This window comes from Sinohyriopsis cumingii, chromosome 6, assembly GCF_028554795.1.
Source record: "Sinohyriopsis cumingii isolate HCF-2022 chromosome 6, ASM2855479v2, whole genome shotgun sequence".
In the NCBI taxonomy this organism is placed as follows: domain Eukaryota; kingdom Metazoa; phylum Mollusca; class Bivalvia; order Unionida; family Unionidae; genus Sinohyriopsis; species Sinohyriopsis cumingii.
This window is the reverse complement of record NC_142966.1, coordinates 108275432-108293307: the sequence shown is the minus strand read 5'-3', so window position 1 is coordinate 108293307 and position 17876 is coordinate 108275432. Positions and strand designations below refer to the sequence as shown.

At 37.9% G+C, this 17876-nt stretch overlaps 1 protein-coding gene across 2 annotated transcripts in view; it reads left to right on the top strand.

Annotated features, from left to right (window-relative positions):
• The window catches only part of LOC149797682 (WD repeat-containing protein 19-like), a 68265-nt gene that overhangs the window by 46091 nt on the left and 4298 nt on the right, over positions 1-17876 (top strand). For both annotated transcript variants that reach the window (XM_089962597.1, XM_089962596.1), the window contains 7 exons: positions 2707-2816; positions 4144-4287; positions 5928-6024; positions 10301-10425; positions 14242-14323; positions 15087-15361; positions 17496-17572. In XM_089962597.1, coding sequence (XP_089818723.1) covers positions 2707-2816; positions 4144-4287; positions 5928-6024; positions 10301-10425; positions 14242-14323; positions 15087-15361; positions 17496-17572 — 910 coding nt within the window. The remainder of the gene's footprint in view (positions 1-2706; positions 2817-4143; positions 4288-5927; positions 6025-10300; positions 10426-14241; positions 14324-15086; positions 15362-17495; positions 17573-17876) is intronic.

Here is a 17876-nt window from a genome sequence, read left to right as displayed (position 1 = left end):
CTGATAGTATAGGTGATTAATTTGTGTGATAAATACAGATACTCTGGGTTCACTTCAGATGGAAGTCTATACTGATATTATATGTCATGCATAGCCTATCATGTGCTGAAATATGGCATTAAACCCCACAACAACAACAACAACAACTTACTGATGCATTCCTAATAATCAAGAAAGTTCAGCTATTTTTATACTTCAGTTTAGTTAATGTCGTAAAATATTGTCTTTTACATAATTATGTTGGTTTAATTTACAAAAAGCGTATTTGAAAACAACAGTCATTTTGTTTCCATGCACATATATCTACGCAGCATGTGGTAGCTGCTGGCAACCACTCACTGCTTTGAATTAATATATGATGTCAGAAAGAAAAAAGAAAAATAAAGTTTTTAATTCTGGTATTATTAAAAATTAAAGATAATGCTGCTGTTGAAAATATTTTTATGAATTATTGCACTTTATTTTCACGTGTTGTCTATGATTTAAGATTTACCTCAGTTGTCATCCAGTTGAATGAATAATTTACATATAGCATTAATTAATACAACCTTGTATGCTTCTAATTACAGTTAGGAACTTTCCCTGTTAAAATTAAAATCTTCCTTAAAGCTCATATTGTTTTATCCATGCAGTTTTAATCCAAAGGAACAAGAAGACTAAAAACTGAAACTGTTGCTTGATACTATTTATGTGTGTGTGTGTGTGTGTGTGTGTGTGTGTGTGTGTGTGCATGCTTGCATGTACGTGTGTGTGTGTGTTTATATACACTAATTAAGCTCATGACTAAAGCTCAGGTCACTAATTTTCAGACAAAATAAACATTGTGTAAATCAAGTCTTCTAGTACATACAGAGTGTGTGTGATTTTAGATTTTTAATGTAGCTTGAACAATTTGAGCCATATTGCTATGATGTCTGCAGTGTGGCAGTTTTTTGTGATGTCTAGCACTTGGGCATCATACCACAGACATGTTTCATAATGGTCCACTCAACCACATGATCCTGACACCAAGCCATCCAGTCCTAGCACTAACCTCTTAATGCTGAGTGCCAAGTGTGGCATCTGCTAGTACCATATTTATAAGTCTTTGGTATGACTCACTCAAGGATCAAACTTGCAACCTCCCACATCCAAGGCAGATGCTGTAACCACTAGGCCACTGGAGTGATCAGTGCATGCAGATTTTTGTCACATAAATTATATATATATATATATATATATATATATATATATATATATATATATATATATATATATATATATATATATATAGTTTTAACAAAGTCACAAACAATTATGCACAATCTCTCAGACATTTTCTCATGTGGGATCCAACTTAAATTTGACCACTCTTGACTATATAACATACTGATGGCACAACTTTTTCAGCAGTAAAAGACCATATTTATATGTGCTTTAATAACTGCTTGACTAGGTGTTATAGCTGCATTGGCTCCATTCGATTTTGAACACGCAGGTGAAAACAATGTTGACAAGTGTTTATTTTAATGCTCATGCTTGCTATAGTATTCTTTTGACCATTTAAGTGACCAATCATTGTTCTTGGCATAGTTTTATTCTTTTGTGTTTATTTTGTTATTGACAGAAATTGATCCATAATATGAAGAACCGTACAAAAAATACAGAAAAAAATCCACTAATTGAGCTACCGTATATATTTGCATAGAAGTTGGGTCTAACTGTAAACTGCATAGATCTTGATCTGCCATTGTATAGTGCACTGGCAGAGCTGAAATTTTACAGTTTGTTAATAGAACAAAAGAACACTAACCTTAATCTTTTGGCACATTGTGCAAAGGCAGATCTGGATCTATGTTGTTTTCTATTGGATCTAATTTATAAGTGAATATATATGGTACCCATGAAAATGTCTAGTGGATATATACCATAAATGTTTTATAAATTATCTAATGTACATAAAAAATTATTAAAATGACATGCACTGGTTAGATCCATTTCAGAGAAATATAAGTGGAGCTTTTTTGTGATTTTGAGTTGTCTATTTGATTATTCATCAATGAACAAAAATGACAACTGGTCATCCTTTCCTTTCTTGTAATGGAAAACAATTAGCATAATAATTTTTATTTAATGATTATTGCAATTACTTGAAGCTAAGTTTCATTGGTGGCATGTAAAAGGATTCTGTATTGCAGTGAATGATAGTGTTGTACTGTGCATTCCAGTTACTTTCACATTCTTTTGAGCCCACTTTTTTGTACTTGACAAAAAGTTTGATTAAAAATCTATTATTTTTCAGTATAACAAGGCTGATAATCAAAACCAATTTAAGGTCTGATTAGCCAGACCTGATAGAGATTTCCTGTCAGTGACAACTCTTTTTACAGGTTCTGATTTAATTATGTGTAGTAAGTATTTGCAGGAGATGTAGTATAGATAACCATCTATATTAAAAATGTTCAACTGTCTACATTCTGTAATTACCATATGTACTTGCTTATAAGCCAAGTCAAACAGCAAACAGCAAAGGTCCTGATCTGCTGTTACATAATGTACTTGCAGATCAGAGTTTGTGTTGTTTGTTCTACTGATTACTCCTAACAAATTGAACATACCCAGATCTGCTGGTGCTTTATGCAACAGCAGATCTGATTCTGTGCAGTTTACAGCTGGACTCATCTTATAACCAAGAATATATGGTATGTCTTTAATATTTATTTTTAGGGCCAGATGCAACTCCAGAAGATTACCAGAGTATTGCTTTATATTTTGAGAATGAAAAGAACCATTTCCTGGCTGGCAAGTTCTTCCTTCGTAGTGGACAGTATCAAAGAGTAAGTTTAATTCTATGTACAGTTGGTTATTGCTATTACTAGCCATATTCTACATAATGGCAGTAAAAATAGATGAAATCTCTTTTTTTAGATGTTTATTTTCATAGGCTTTGGAACCTAGATATATGGTATGATGATTGATGTAAATGTTTGTGTGTGTTTGTGTTTGCGGATGACCATATTCATGCAAAATGACATTTTCATTGTTTGGTTGTGGAAGAGAGTCCTGCTGACTTCACAGATGAATAGTTATGTATTTGACCTTTTAATTTGTCAACTGTGATGAGCATAAAATCCCTGCAGAATATATAACCTTATAAAATACAGTGAATTCAGTGTAGTAACAGTGCAGTGTGTAAGCAATTCACATTTTATGGTATTACACAAAACACAGTTACTGCTTTCAATTTGTCTGGATGTATAATCAGTCATATAAGCTGGATAGGGTTAGACATTTGATTGTGTTATCTGATAAGTTAAAGCACAGGTATGAAAATATTATATTCTGAAATGTTTATGGGTATATTAGTATTTGTATTAGCAATCAAAATGTTCTAAACTGTGCCAGTGTAACCCAGCTGGTAAACTTTTTTTTTATCTAAAGATATTTTGGGGTGTGTGTGTAGGTGATGTTAGTCCGATAAATTAACCCACCAAATCTGTGTTGATACTGATGGACAATATGTGGGTCTGATGTCACCTGGTCATTAAAATTAGCAATTTTATTGCTTGCATATCTTTCCGGAACACACCTGCACACACTTTAGACACTTACTGGTATTTGATAACAGCCATATCTAGCGCAAAATTCAAAATTGCCATAGGACGAAGGGTTGTACTATTCCACATGGATTTACAAGTCGCCCAACATAGGATTTGCTCTGGAAATATAATGTCCATGTCGCCAAAGAACCCTTCAGCTAGTGGTAGCTCCACAGCCACGAGAAATACTGGCAAGTATAAAATGCACACCGATGTATGCAGACAAAATTGGCTGCAGAGTTTTGTAGGTTTTAATGAATAGGCAACATCAGCCCCATAACTGCCAGCCAATATCATCATGGGTGAGGGGCTGATTTATCAGCCTAGGTTGACGTGAAATTCCGTATAAAATATACTTTTTGATAGGAATATGTCATTTGAAGTCATGATTAAGAATTATATGCCATTCATGAAAATGCAGTTTTGTTTCTTTTGTTATAATTTTTGAACATGCATGAATAAATTAATTTGCATTCTTGATATACTCTCAAGAGTATTGCATGAATCAAATTATGCATAAATTATTTTCAGTTCCTTTGACATTATGTCTATGTTTCTTTTGTAGGCCATGAAACATTTCTTGCGGTGTGATGGTGAGAACAGCCAGGCCATTGAGTTGGCCATTGAGACAGTGGAAAGAGCTAATGATGAATCTCTAACACATGAACTGGTTGATTTCCTCATGGGAGACAAGGATGGTGTACCAAAGGTAAATTCATTCAAGGTGACTTTTGAACAGGGTTCCCATGCTTCCAAGAAATCAGGAAAAAGTCAGGAGGAATAATAATCTTTTTCCAGATTGTGAAAAGTCATTGCATTTTGCAAATATTGATGAAAGTCGGGGAAAAAAACCGGGAAGTTTACTCCACAACTTGATGCTGGAAACAATTACGTAATTGAGTCGTAACTGAACTGATTGCGAGTTAAATTTATCAAGTTCTAACCAGATTATTAGGAGGTTGCAGTATGGCTCATTTGGGTACTTGCCATAATTATCTTTGTTGAGACAATCCAAACACTCAGTGGATTTGATTCATCTAGTAGACTTTTTATTTCACAGACAGCTTGATATCCGTATCTTTTTTTATATGGAAGGTTTGAAAACCAGTCTTGCATGAGAAGAAGTCAACAAGGTGGTGTTAAAGCATAGCCACTTAGGGGATGGACTAGCAACCTTAAACATTGTTAAATAGAGTTATACCTGCATGAAACCGATATTGTTATGTCTTTAATCTGCTGGAAGATGATAAAACTAATGCGTTTATGAAACTTGAGCTGGTACTAGCGATTTTGATTGCTAGTGGCACGAGCACACAGAATCTCACAACCACCATTTTCAAAAAGTGTAGAAAAAAAACAACTAAATGAAAGTCATATACTGGTTGTAATAAAAAAAATAATGAAAGAGCACAAAATTCTCAATATTTATTCTGAGACCAACTTCCAGAGTTTTGTTGTATCACATGTAGTTTACCAAAAATATTGTGATAAGATGTTTGAGTCTGCACTTTAATTTCTGTATGCTTGACATGCCAAACTATCCTAAAAAGAAAACTAACATATTTGGTTGAAACTTTTTGTTTTGTCTTTATAATAGGTCAGATTAATTAATTCAGAATGGTTCAACATTCACTCAGACAGCCTGGCCATTGTTGATGTCTGTGTACAGGACTATATAGATTATTTAATTTTCCTGTTACGTGCACACATATCTTGTACCTGTCCTTATGTCATGGGACTTTAAATGAATGATCTGCAATTTAACATGTGTATTATCTAGTGCCTTTACAGTATACCCCCATACACATAATCTATTCTGTTTAATTAGCATTATGTCAAGAGTATGTGTTATATGCATTTTAAGGGGAAGAAACTCACATTATGTATTTTTTTTAATTAGCGAGATGCCAATAGTATGTGTTACACGTAATTTAAGGGGAAGAAACTCACATTATGTATTCTTTTTAATTAGCTGTATGCCAATAGTATGTGTTACACGTAATTTAAGGGGAAGAAACTCACATTAAGTATTCTGTTTAATTAGCTATATGCCAAGAGTATGTGTTACATGCAATTTAAGGGGAGGAAAGTTACATTATGTATTCTGTTTAATTAGCTATATGCCAAGAGTATGTGTTACATGTAAGTTAAGGGGAGGAAACTCACATTAGTAATGTGCAATGTTCAAATACAGACACAAATACATCAGTGGTAAATATGAAGTTTTGCTGCATGCATGAATAATCCCTGGCATTTGAAATAATTGTATCAGTGCACAATTGTGTTATTTCTCAAGCACTACGGCATTTGTTATAGATGTATAGTGTTTGACCATTTTTATTTGTACAGGATGCCAAGTACCTATTCAGACTGTACATGGCTCTTAAGCAGTACAGAGAAGCAGGTAGAACAGCCATTATCATTGCCAGAGAGGAGCAGAATGCAGGTAATTTATTTGCATTAGGGTCTTGAGAGTCAAAACTTTTCAGAGTACATATGTAGAAATTGAAGTATGTGGGATCACATATTTACCAACATAGATGGACTGAGCCTTAAAGTACATAGGACCACCTATTACCAACCTACTGGGTCCAAACATTGAAATTTGTTGAACCACTTACCAACCTAGTGGGCTCAAGCCTTGAGGTTTATAGGGCCTTTACTTACCATCCTAGTGGGTCCAAACATTGAAATTTGTTGAACCACTTACCAACCTAGTGGGTTCAAGCCTTGAGGTTTATAGGGCCACTTACTTACCAACCTAGTGGGTCCAAACATTGAAATTTGTTGAACCAGTTACTTACCAACCTAGTGGGTTCAAGCCTTGAGGTTTATAGGGCTACTTACCAATCCAGTGGGTCCAAACCTTGACATTTGTTGAACCACTTACCAATCTAGTGGGTCCAAACCTTGACATTTGTTGAACCACTTGCTTACCAACCTAGTGGGTCCAAACCTTGAAAATTTGTTGAACCACTTACTTACCAACCTAGTGTGCCCAGACATTGAAATTTGTTGAACCACTTACCAACCTAGTGGGTTCAAGCCTTGAGGTTTGTAGGGCCACTTACTTAGTAGCCTAGTGGGTCCAAACCTTGAAATTTGTAGGTCCACATACTTAGCAGCCTAGTGGGTCTAAACCTTGAGGCTTGTAGGGCCACTTACTTGCCATCCTGATGGATCCAGACCTTGAGGTTTGTAGGGCCACTTACCAACCTGGTGGGTCCAGACATTGAGGTTTGTAGGGCAACTTACTTACCAACCTAATTGGCCCAGACCTTGTGGTTTGTAGGACCATGTACTTACCAACCCAGTGGATCCAAACCTTGAGTCTTGTAGGGCCACTTACTTAGCAGTCTAGTGGGTCAAATGCCTTGAGGTTTGTAAGACCATTTACTTACTAACCTAGTGGGTCCAAACTTTGTAATTTGATAGTATTTTTGTAATTTGATAGTATTTTTGTTTTGGGTGCACCACTACATAGCTTTGATTCTTGCTGGTATCTGCTTTCTTTTTTTACATTTGTTGTGACTTATCTGGCTATGTGTGGGGTAGATATTGCATTATTTGTTGATACATTACTATTACAGTGTGTGGTGGATATTGCATTATATGTGGATACATTGCTATCACAGGGTGGGGTGGATCTTGCATTATATGTGGATACATTACTATTACAGTGTGGGGTGGATCTTGCATTATATGTGGATACATTACTATCACAGTGTGTGGTGGATCTAGCATTATATGTGGATACATTACTATCACAGTGTCAGGTGGATTTTGCATTATATGTGGATACATTGCTATCACAATGTGGGGTGGATCTTGCATTATATGTGGAGCACCGCTCCAGTGGCCTAGTGGTTAGAGCATCCACCTCGGATGCGGGAGGTCATGGGTTCAATCCCTGGCCGAGTCATACCAAAGACTTACAAAAATGGTACTAACAGCTGCCTCGCTTGGCCCTCGGCAATAAGAGGTTAGTGTTAGGACTGGTCGGCCTGGTGTCAGGATAATGTGACTGGGTGGGACATCATGCTACATGTCTGCGGCATGATACCCCAGTGCTAGGCATCACTATAAACTGTCACACTGCAGACATCGTAGTGATATGACTGAAACATTGTTAAAGCTACGTTAAAAATCCATATCACACAGACACACACACGCATTATATGTGGATATATTACTGTCACAGTGTGGGGTGGATCTTGCATTATATGTGGATATATTACTATCACAGTGTGGGGTGGATCTTGCATTATATGTGGATATATTACTATCACAGTGTGGGGTGGATCTTGCATTATATGTGGATAGATTACTATCACAGTCTGGGGTGGATCTAGCATTATATGTGGATACATTACTATCATTGTGGGGTGGATCTTGCATTATATGTGGATACATTACTATCACAGTGTGGGGTGGATCTTGCATTATATGTGGATACATTACTATCACAGTGTGGGGTGGATTTTGCATTATATGTGGATACATTACTATCACAGTGTGGGGTGGATCTTGCATTATATGTGGATACATTACTATCACAGTGTGGGATGGATCTAGCATTATATGTGGATACATTACTATCACAGTGTGGGGTGGATCTTGCATTATATGTGGATATATTACTATCACAGTGTGGGGTGGATCTTGCATTATATGTGGATAGATTACTATCACAGTGTGGGGTGGATCTAGCATTATATGTGGATACATTACTATCATTGTGGGGTGGATCTTGCATTATATGTGGATACATTACTATCACAGTGTGGGGTGGATCTTGCATTATATTTGGATACATTACTATCACAGTGTGGGGTGGATTTTGCGTTATATGTGGATATATTACTATCACAGTGTGGGGTGGATCTAGCATTATATGTGGATACATTGCTATCACAGTGTGGGGTGGATCTTGCATTATATGTGGATATATTACTATCACAGTGTGGGGTGGATCTTCAAGATTGAGACAAAGCACAAGTAGTGGAGCAACTGTTGCTATGGTCCAGAATTTTAAATCTTGTTTTAAGTGTGGTAAAGGTCATTTGGTTGGATCCATGGTGAGAATTTTTATACTTGCTTCTTTTCTGGCAAGCATGAACATGGTTTGGAATATACAGAGTTTGAATTATTAGAGATGTATGATATAGAATAAGATTGGTTATTATAACACACTTTTGGTTTGGATAAACAAACAAACTCTTTGAGATAATATTGGTTTGGACTGTTCCAGTAGAAATATACTTGGGACTGAAGGAAGGCATATTTAGCATGGAGTAATCACCTGTAGAAGCAATTTAGAATTTTGTATCATTTTCATGTAAACCTTTTGAGCAATTAGAATAACCTGGCATCTATTTTTAAATAAACTGCCTTTCCTGGGAACCATCTATGTTTAAATGAAATGTTCCTTGTGATAATCAAGATTTAATTGCAGCTATAATGAATTGCCCACATTTTTCCAAATCTTGTTCAGCATTAGGATGAGTTTTGTGATGATCGATGTCAGATAGTTCATAAAGATTATTAGCCAGAGATATTCTCTATGAAATTATCCTTTCTATCATAGACAAATATGAAATTAATACAAGCACAGAGGGAGTTTTGTTTGGCCTGTGTAAACATGATAAAGCAGTTATGTCACTTTTTCAGTGGCAATAGCAGTAGTGTTTTCAGTGTTGAAGTATCTTGCCACAGTTTTCCTGTGGCAATGGCAGTAGTGGTGTTAATGTTAAAGTATTGTGTTCAAGTTTTCAAGTGGCAATGACAGCAGTACTTTCTTTGTTAAAATATTGTGTCACAGTTTTCCAGTGCCGATGGCATTTGTGCTTTCAGTGTTATGGTATCTTGTTTACAGATTTCCAGTTTCAATGGTTGTAGTGGTTTCAATTAAAAAAGTATTTGACAGCAGTGGGTTCAGTATTATAATCTTTTGTTAAACATTTCCAGTTGCAGTAGCAGCAGTTGTTTCAGTGTTGAAGTATAGTGTTACAGTTTTCTGGCAGCAATGGCAGGAGCAGTTTCAGTGTTTTCCATTGGCAATGGCAGTAGTAGTTTAAGTGTTGAAGTATCATGGGACACTTTTCCAGAGGCAATGGCAGTAGTGGTTTTAGTGTTGAAGTATCATGGGACACTTTTCCAGAGGCAATTGCAGGAATGGTTTCAGTGTTTTCCAATGGCAATGACAGGAGTGGTTTCAGTGTTTTCCAGTGGCAATGGCAGTAGTGGTTTCAGTATTTTCCAGTGGAAATGGCAGTAATGGTTTCATTGTTTTCTAGTCAAAATGGCAGTAGTGGTTTCATTGTTTTCCAGTGGAAATGGCAGTAGTGGTTTCATTGTTTTCCAGTGGAAATGGCAAGAGTGGTTTTAGTGTTTTCCAATGGCAATGGCAAGATTGGTTTCATTGTTTTCCAGTGGAAATGGCAGTAGTGGTTTCAGTATTAAGGTATTGTTTTAATGTTTTTTGCATAACCTTTTCAAGATAGATACAGGGGGTTACATGAATATGTGGACACAAGTGAGGTAATGGATTCTTATGAAGGCTTGGTTTTAATGGTTTCACTGTTTAACTGGCATCTGACATCTCTCATTGGAAGAGAAATAAGGTATTGAAGCAAAACAAATGAAAGAGACTATACTGGTGTGAATGCAGTTTCATTATATGAAGTGTTACTGATGTTAACCATAAATTGTCTGTATTGCAGGTAACTATCGTAATGCCCATGACATGTTGTTCAGCATGTACCAGGAACTTAAGCAACAGAAAATCAAGATACCTAATGAGATGGTCATTAACTTGATGATTCTTCATAGCTACATCTTAGTCAAGGTAGAATTTTTTTATTCTGAAATTGTTCTTTATGTAATAATGGAACAACAGCAAAATCACAAAAAGAACATACATGAAACTTAATGGATGTTACAACCATTCATAATCGGCAACTAGGCTTTATGAGATTTGCGATGTAACTTTGAAATGTATAGAAAATTGAGTGCTCAGCAAGACATAAGGGTCAACTCTGGCCAAAAAATTATGAATAAAGTTTTCTTTAATGTCAGCAATATAGGATATAGTCAGTTATGTTCTTTTCTGAAATTTAAGTTAAAATGAAATGAAATTATTTATTTTTACTTCATTCCTTAGTTGTGACATTTTTGATTACTAGTCTTTCCAGCATTATGCGCATATGTAAGCTGTATATGGATACAGCTTTGATGGTGGGAGGGATCATTGTGTCCCACTGGCTAACTACCACCTGCCTTAAGCTGGGCCCCCACCCCCCTGGTCAGTAAGGTGTTGACCCAAATTCCACACCAGACAAAAGAAACAAGAAACCAACAAAGAAGACTCCAGCTCTTCGATTCGCAAGCTAGAATGTATGCACCATGTGCACAGGTATCTCTGATGACCTCAGGGAGATGGATGGCACCAGGAAGACAGCCATCATTGACAGAGAGCTCACCAGACTAAATGTCAGCATAGCTGCCCTTCAGGAAACGAGGCTCACCTTCAGCAGCTACACCTTCTGGAAGGGTCGAGAACCTGTGGAGCCCTGCCAGCATGGAGTGGGCTTCACCATCAAAATCCTCCTCCTGGGCCCCAGTTGAGCCTGCCTCAGAGGGCACTGAGCATGTCTTGTCCATCCACCTTGACACTGCTGCAGGTCCTGTTAACATCCTCAGTGTCTACACCTCCATTCTCACGTTTTCAGAAGACACAAAGAATCAGTTCTATGGGCAGCTGGATGAACAGATCAAAGGATGCCCTAAAGATGAGCTGCTATTACTCCTTGGTGACTTTAATGCCAGAGTAGATGTGGATCACGAGTCATGGCCTACCTGCCTCAGACATCATGGCACTGGAAAGATCAATGCAAATGGTCAGAGACTGCTAGAGCTGTGTACCTACCATGACTGCATTACAGACACCTTCAGGTGTAAGCCACAACACAAAGTATCATGGAAACACCTCAGATCTCATCGCTGGCATCAGCTCGACTTGGTCATCATCAGGCGCTCTGCCCTGGACAGCGTCCTTTCCACCAGAAGCTACCACAGTGCAGATTGCAACTCCAACCACGCCCTCATGATCAGCAGGGTGGGCCTACAGCCACACACACTACACTGCTTAAAACCAAAAGGTTGCTCTCGCATCAACACTATGCAGATGTTAGTCCCGTCAAAGGTGGAGGAGTATGTGTCCACCCTGGACCAGGCTCTCCAGGACCTGCCAGAGCACAATGCCACAGCCAAGTGGAACACCATGAAGGGTGCTATCGACACAGCCATGTCCACATTTGGCAAGAAGGAACAGTCCAAACAGGACTTGTTCAATGCACACCTTTCAAGGATGAAACCAATAATCGAGGACAAACAAAAAGCCTTCATAGCTTACAAAAAATGTCCCAATGAACGGATGCTTGCTACCCTCAGAAGTGCCTGAAGCATCACCCAACACATCGCTAGACAGTGCATGAATGAGTACTGGCAGCAACTGTGTGAAGGAATCCAGTGCAGTCTGGAAACATCCAAGGTATGTACAGTGGCATCAAGATGGCTCTAGGCCCTACAGTGAAAGGGGTCGTCCCCCCCTGAAATCTCTGATGGGAGAGAAGATCACAGACCATGAGCAACAGTTGGCCAGACGGGTGGAGCACTACTCAGAGCTATACTCCCTCGAAACATCAGTCACCGTTATGGCCTTTAGCAGCATACAGAAACTGCCCATCATGGTGGAGCACGACAAAGTGCCCACCTTAGAGGAGTTCATCAAAGCCATCGACTCCCTCTCAAACGACAAAGCACCAGGTAGTGACAGCATCCCGCCTGAAGCTGTTGAACATGGGAAACCGGCATTGCTTCAGCCGATGCATGAGCTACTCTGCCTCTGCTGGGAGGAAGGAGCAGTCCCTCAAGACATGTGTGACACCACCATTGTGACCCTTTACAAAAACAAGGGCGACTGCAGTGACTGTAATAATTACAGAGGGATCTCGCTCCTGAGCATCATTGGCAAAGTGTACACCTGCATCCTTCTCAACAGGCTGCAGCTGCTGAAGGGCCATGTGCACCTGGAATTCCAGTGCGGTTTCAGAGCAGGCAGGTCGACAACAGACATGATCTTCTCCCTCCAACAACTCCAAGAGAAGAGCAGAGAGCAAGGTCAGCCATGCTACATGATGTTCATTGACCTCACTAGGGCCTTCAGCCTGATCAGCAGGAAGGGCCTATTTGAACTTCTCAGTAAGATCAGCTGCCTCCCAGAACTCTGCAGCATGATAATCTCTTTCCATGATGATATGAAGGGAACAGTCCTGTATGATGGATCCTCCTCAGACTCCTTCCCCATCAACAGTGGCATGAAGCAGGGCTGCTTGTTGGCGCTGACCCTTTTTGGGATCTTCCTCTTTTTGCTCCTTTCCTATGCCTTTGACTTGTTCAGTGATGGTATTTATCAGCACACCAGGTCCGATGAAAGGCTGTTCAACCTGGCATGACTGCGCTCGAAGACCAAAGTGAGGTCAGTGCTCATCAGGGAGATGCTCTTTGCAGATGATGTGGCTCTTGTAATCCACACCAAGGATGCCCTCCAGAGACTGGGAGATCGTTTTGCTGATGCCTGCAAGCAGCTCGGGCTCACCATCAGTCTGAAACAAGACAAACATCAGCGTGCAAGATGCCACAACTGCCCCTTCCATCAAAATCAATGGTGTCACCCTGGAAGCAGTCAACAATTTTACTTACTTTTGGTCAGCCATCAGCAACACTTTCTTGCTTGATGTGGAGCTTGACAGAAGGCTTGGAAAGGCCAACACCATCATGGCATGACTAATGAGGAGGCTGTGGGAAAACAATGCGCTGACAGAGCACACCAAGATCCAAGTCTACCAGGCTTGTGTTCTCTGCACCCTCCTATAAGGAAGTGAGACCTGGAGCCTCTATATGAGGCAAGAGGGTTGGCTCAACTCCTTCCATATATGATGCCTAAAATGCATCCTGAAAATCAGCTAGAAAGACCGCATCCCACACAGCAAGATCCTGCAGCGTGCAAGCATCCCCAGCATGTACTCCTTGCTGAGCAAATGCCGCCATTGATGGCTGGGACACATTGGATGCATGGAGGATAGGAGGCTGCCAGAGGACATCCTACATGGACAGCTGGTCACTGGCACCAGAAGTGTCAGCCACCCCGCACACCATTTCAAGGATGTGTGCAAGATGGACATGAAGGCATGCAACAATTCAATTACTGGTAAGTGCAGGCTGAGGACCCAGGCACCTGGATACAGATGGTCTGTAAGGGCATAGCAGTTGCTGATGTGAGGAGAGGCCAGCTGGCAGCAGAGAAATGTCAGAGAAAGAAAAGCGTGGCAGCAACTTAGACTTCCCAGTACATCTGCACCAACTGCAATAGGGACTGTCATTTGCACATAGGCCTGCACAGCTACAGCAGACATTGCCAAAACCACAGAGACAGATGACACTTCAAGGGCACTGCTCGCATGGTCTCTCGAGACATAGCCACCAATGATGATGATATATTTATATATAGATATATGTGTATAATCTGCCAAGACCTTAGGACTGCTGAGGTCACTGTTTCTGAGACTGCTTAAAATCTTGTTTTATTTATTTATCTTTGTAGATCCATGTCAAGAGGGGTGACCATATGAAGGGAGCTAGAATGTTGATTCGAGTAGCCAACAACATTAGCAAGTTTCCCTCACGTAAGTTACATATCAGACATCAACCTAATTTGTTTGACATTAGTACTGAAATTCAGTTGATCTGCAACATCATTATTTATTTAATTTTCTGCCTTTAAGACTACATTATGCCCAGTAATTTGAAAATATTCAGAAGTGAACATTAGTGGCATCTTGTACTGAATTGTAATTTTACATGTGTATGCTTTTAATATTCTTTGATATGATAGATGTTTACTTCACTTTACTTTCATTTTACAATGCCATGTAATTTCACCTATGATGGAGTCCAACTGCCAAACTTAGATCCAGTTCTGCTATTGCATAATGCATCAGAAAGTCAGGGTCTACGTTTTTTTTGTTCTGATGGTTTCTCCTAACAAACTACATAGATTGAGATCTGTTGGCACATTATGTCATGGAAGATCTGGGTCTATGAAGCATGCTGTTGGATCCATCTTGTATGTGAGTATATATGGTTATTCTTAAAACAGATTGCAAATAATACATACTATTTGTCTTAAAAGTGTTTGATTTTCTCTGCAACTTGTTGTTCCATAACCATTCATTTATGTCTCAGATTCAGAATTGTTGATTTAATCAGAAATCTGAGACCAGTACTTGAATATGTACACTGTTCACTTGACTTCGTAGAAAGTTCCATCACTATATATCCTATCAACATGTGCTTTGTATGATGATATTTCTGGTTTGTGCAGATTTGGTCAGTTGTATCTGCATTTTCTGTGAGAAAATAAGTTATGTTTTTTAATCTGTTCTGCAGATATTGTACCCATCCTGACCTCCACTGTCATCGAGTGTCATAGGGCAGGCCTGAAGAATTCATCCTTCAGTTACGCTGCTTTGTTGATGAGGCCAGAGTACAGAAATCAGATCGATCTGAAATATAAAAAGAAAATTGAGATGATAGTCAGAAAGCCTGACAAAACAGAAGAGGAAGAGCCTCTAGCACCATGTCCTTACTGTGGCTTTAAGTTACCAGAAACAGAGCTTTTATGTCCAGAATGCAAAGCAAACATTCCCTATTGTCTTGTAACAGTAAGTCCTGTCTTCAAACATTTTGTATTGTCTTGTAACAATAATTCCTGTCTTCGAACATTCTCTATTGTCTTGTAACAGTATGTCCTGTCTTCAAACATTCTGTATTATCTTGTAACAATAAGTCCTGTCTTCAAACATTTTGTATTGTCTTGTAATGGTAAGTCCTGTCTTCAAACATTTTTTTTTGTCTTGTAACAATAAGCCCTGTCTTCAGGCATTTTTTATTGTCTTGTAACAATAAGTCCTGTCTTCAAACATTCTCTATTGTCTTGTAACAGTATGTCCTGTCTTCAAACATTCTGTATTGTCTTGTAAGAACAAGTCCTGTCTTCAGACATTCTGTATTTTCTTGTAACAATAAGTCCTGTCTTCAAACATTTTGTTTTCATTTGTAATGGTAAGTCCTGTCTTTAAACATTTTGTATTGTCTTGTAGCAATAAGTCCTGTCTTCAAACATTCTGTATTGTTTTCTAATGGTAAGTCCTGTTGTCAAACATTCTATATTGTCTTGTAACAGTAAGTCCTGTCTTTAAACATTTTGTTTGTCTTGTAACAGTTAGTCCTGTCTTCAGACATTCTGTATTGTCATGAAACAGTTAGTCCTATATTCAGACATTCTGCATTGTGTTGTAATGGTAAGTCCTGTCTTCACATATTCTGTATTGTCTTAAAACAGTAAGTCCTGTCTTCAAATATTCTGTATTGTAACATTAAGTCCAATCTTGATACCTTATTGCATGCCTGTATATGAATATTTTGCATAATTAGGCTTATTTTAGCTCCTTGGACATATGGAACTAGTTGGCAACAGCATTATCACATCAAAATTTCACATTGGAATTGTGCGAAAAATTTTGAGCTCATTATTTTTGGAAGTGAAGAATAGACAGCAGCAGCTGCAGTATCTACAGTTTGCTAAGATTTTGCTTTATGTTTTTATTTGCATATGTTTCCAATCCCCATGGACAGAGTCTCATCATACCTGGCATAAATCATTATGACACTTAGACAATTCATTTGTGACTTGTTCTTTCACCCTTTTCACCTTGTGTTCAAAGTCTGTTTTAGAAAATTTGGATTTGGTGTTGGTTAAAAAAAAATCATTAGCTTATATTTCCTAAACTCCTTGATAAATATTTTTATATACTGGGGATGAATCATCATAAAGCTAAGACAATTTACCCACAGCATGATGACTCTAAGATAATTTACCCACAACATGATGACTCTAAGACAATTTACCCACAACATGAGGACTCTAAGACAATTTACCCACAACATGATGACTCACCCATTTTTCCCTGTGGTCAAGGTCACACACTTTACAGTATTGCTATGATTGTAGGCACATAAATTTCCTGACCTTGTTTTTTCTTTGGAATTATAAACTTGATGTAGATAATTTGTGTTCTTTGTTTGGATTTTTGCGAGGACAGAAAATTGAGTTGAAGTGATACTTGAACACTTTTTGAAAGTTTTTTGAGTAAATAATAAATTGATATTTTAAATATTTTTCATAGTATTTTTATGTCTTTGAATGCCTCATGTCAGAGGAAGCTCTTGTAGAAAAATTCTTAATTGATTCATAACAATGAGACTAATAAAATAATATTAAACAATTTTCTGCTGATCATAATCTAGTTGAGTAGATATATTTATTTCATTATTTCCTTAGGTCATTTTATTTCCTTCCTTTTATGCTTTGTAGGTAAAACACCATCAATTTATTTAGCAAAATTAACAGACGTTGTTTTCATGACTTGAATTGTGACAGAGTTAAATGTGTTACTGTTGACATGGCTAAGTTATTAAAGATTCACTGTTTCTAAAGTGCTGATTGAAATTGTTATTTAGTACAAATTTGTGTGTATATAGTATCCCTGAGAAATATAGATATGTTGACTTTGCACATCTTGAATCCATCCATGAATGGGGAGCCAAATCTACACCTCACTGGAACACTTGAGAAATGACAGCTCTTGCTTGGGTATATATCTGAATGACTTGCTTGACATGCTATTTGTATATCTGCTAGGGTGTTAATATTAGTTTGTGTAAACACAAGATGCAAGGAAGTAGAATATACAAAACTCAGTTTACTGTAACTTCGTTTTAAATTTATAATTTCAGGGCAGACATCTGGTGAAAGATGATATGACTGCTTGTCCAAATTGTGACTTTCCAGCATTGTTTTCTGAATTCTTAAGGTAAGTGTAATTATTTTCTCAGAAAGAAGACTTATGTTAACACCATTTTACTTCTATTCCTTTTGATTTTACTTTCAATACTGGGATTTTTTAATTACTAAATTTTTTATTTGGGCATATATTTTTATAAATATTTTGCTGTTCATTTTGTACCTTTCAAGTAGGAAATCTTCGAAGACAGTGGGGAAATAAATTAGTAAATGGCTTTTGTGTGGTGAGGTATATGTGCCTACCTTGATTTGGTCCAGGAGATTTTGTCTTGGTGTCAACATACCAAAAGCACATTTTGTTGAGTTTCATAACA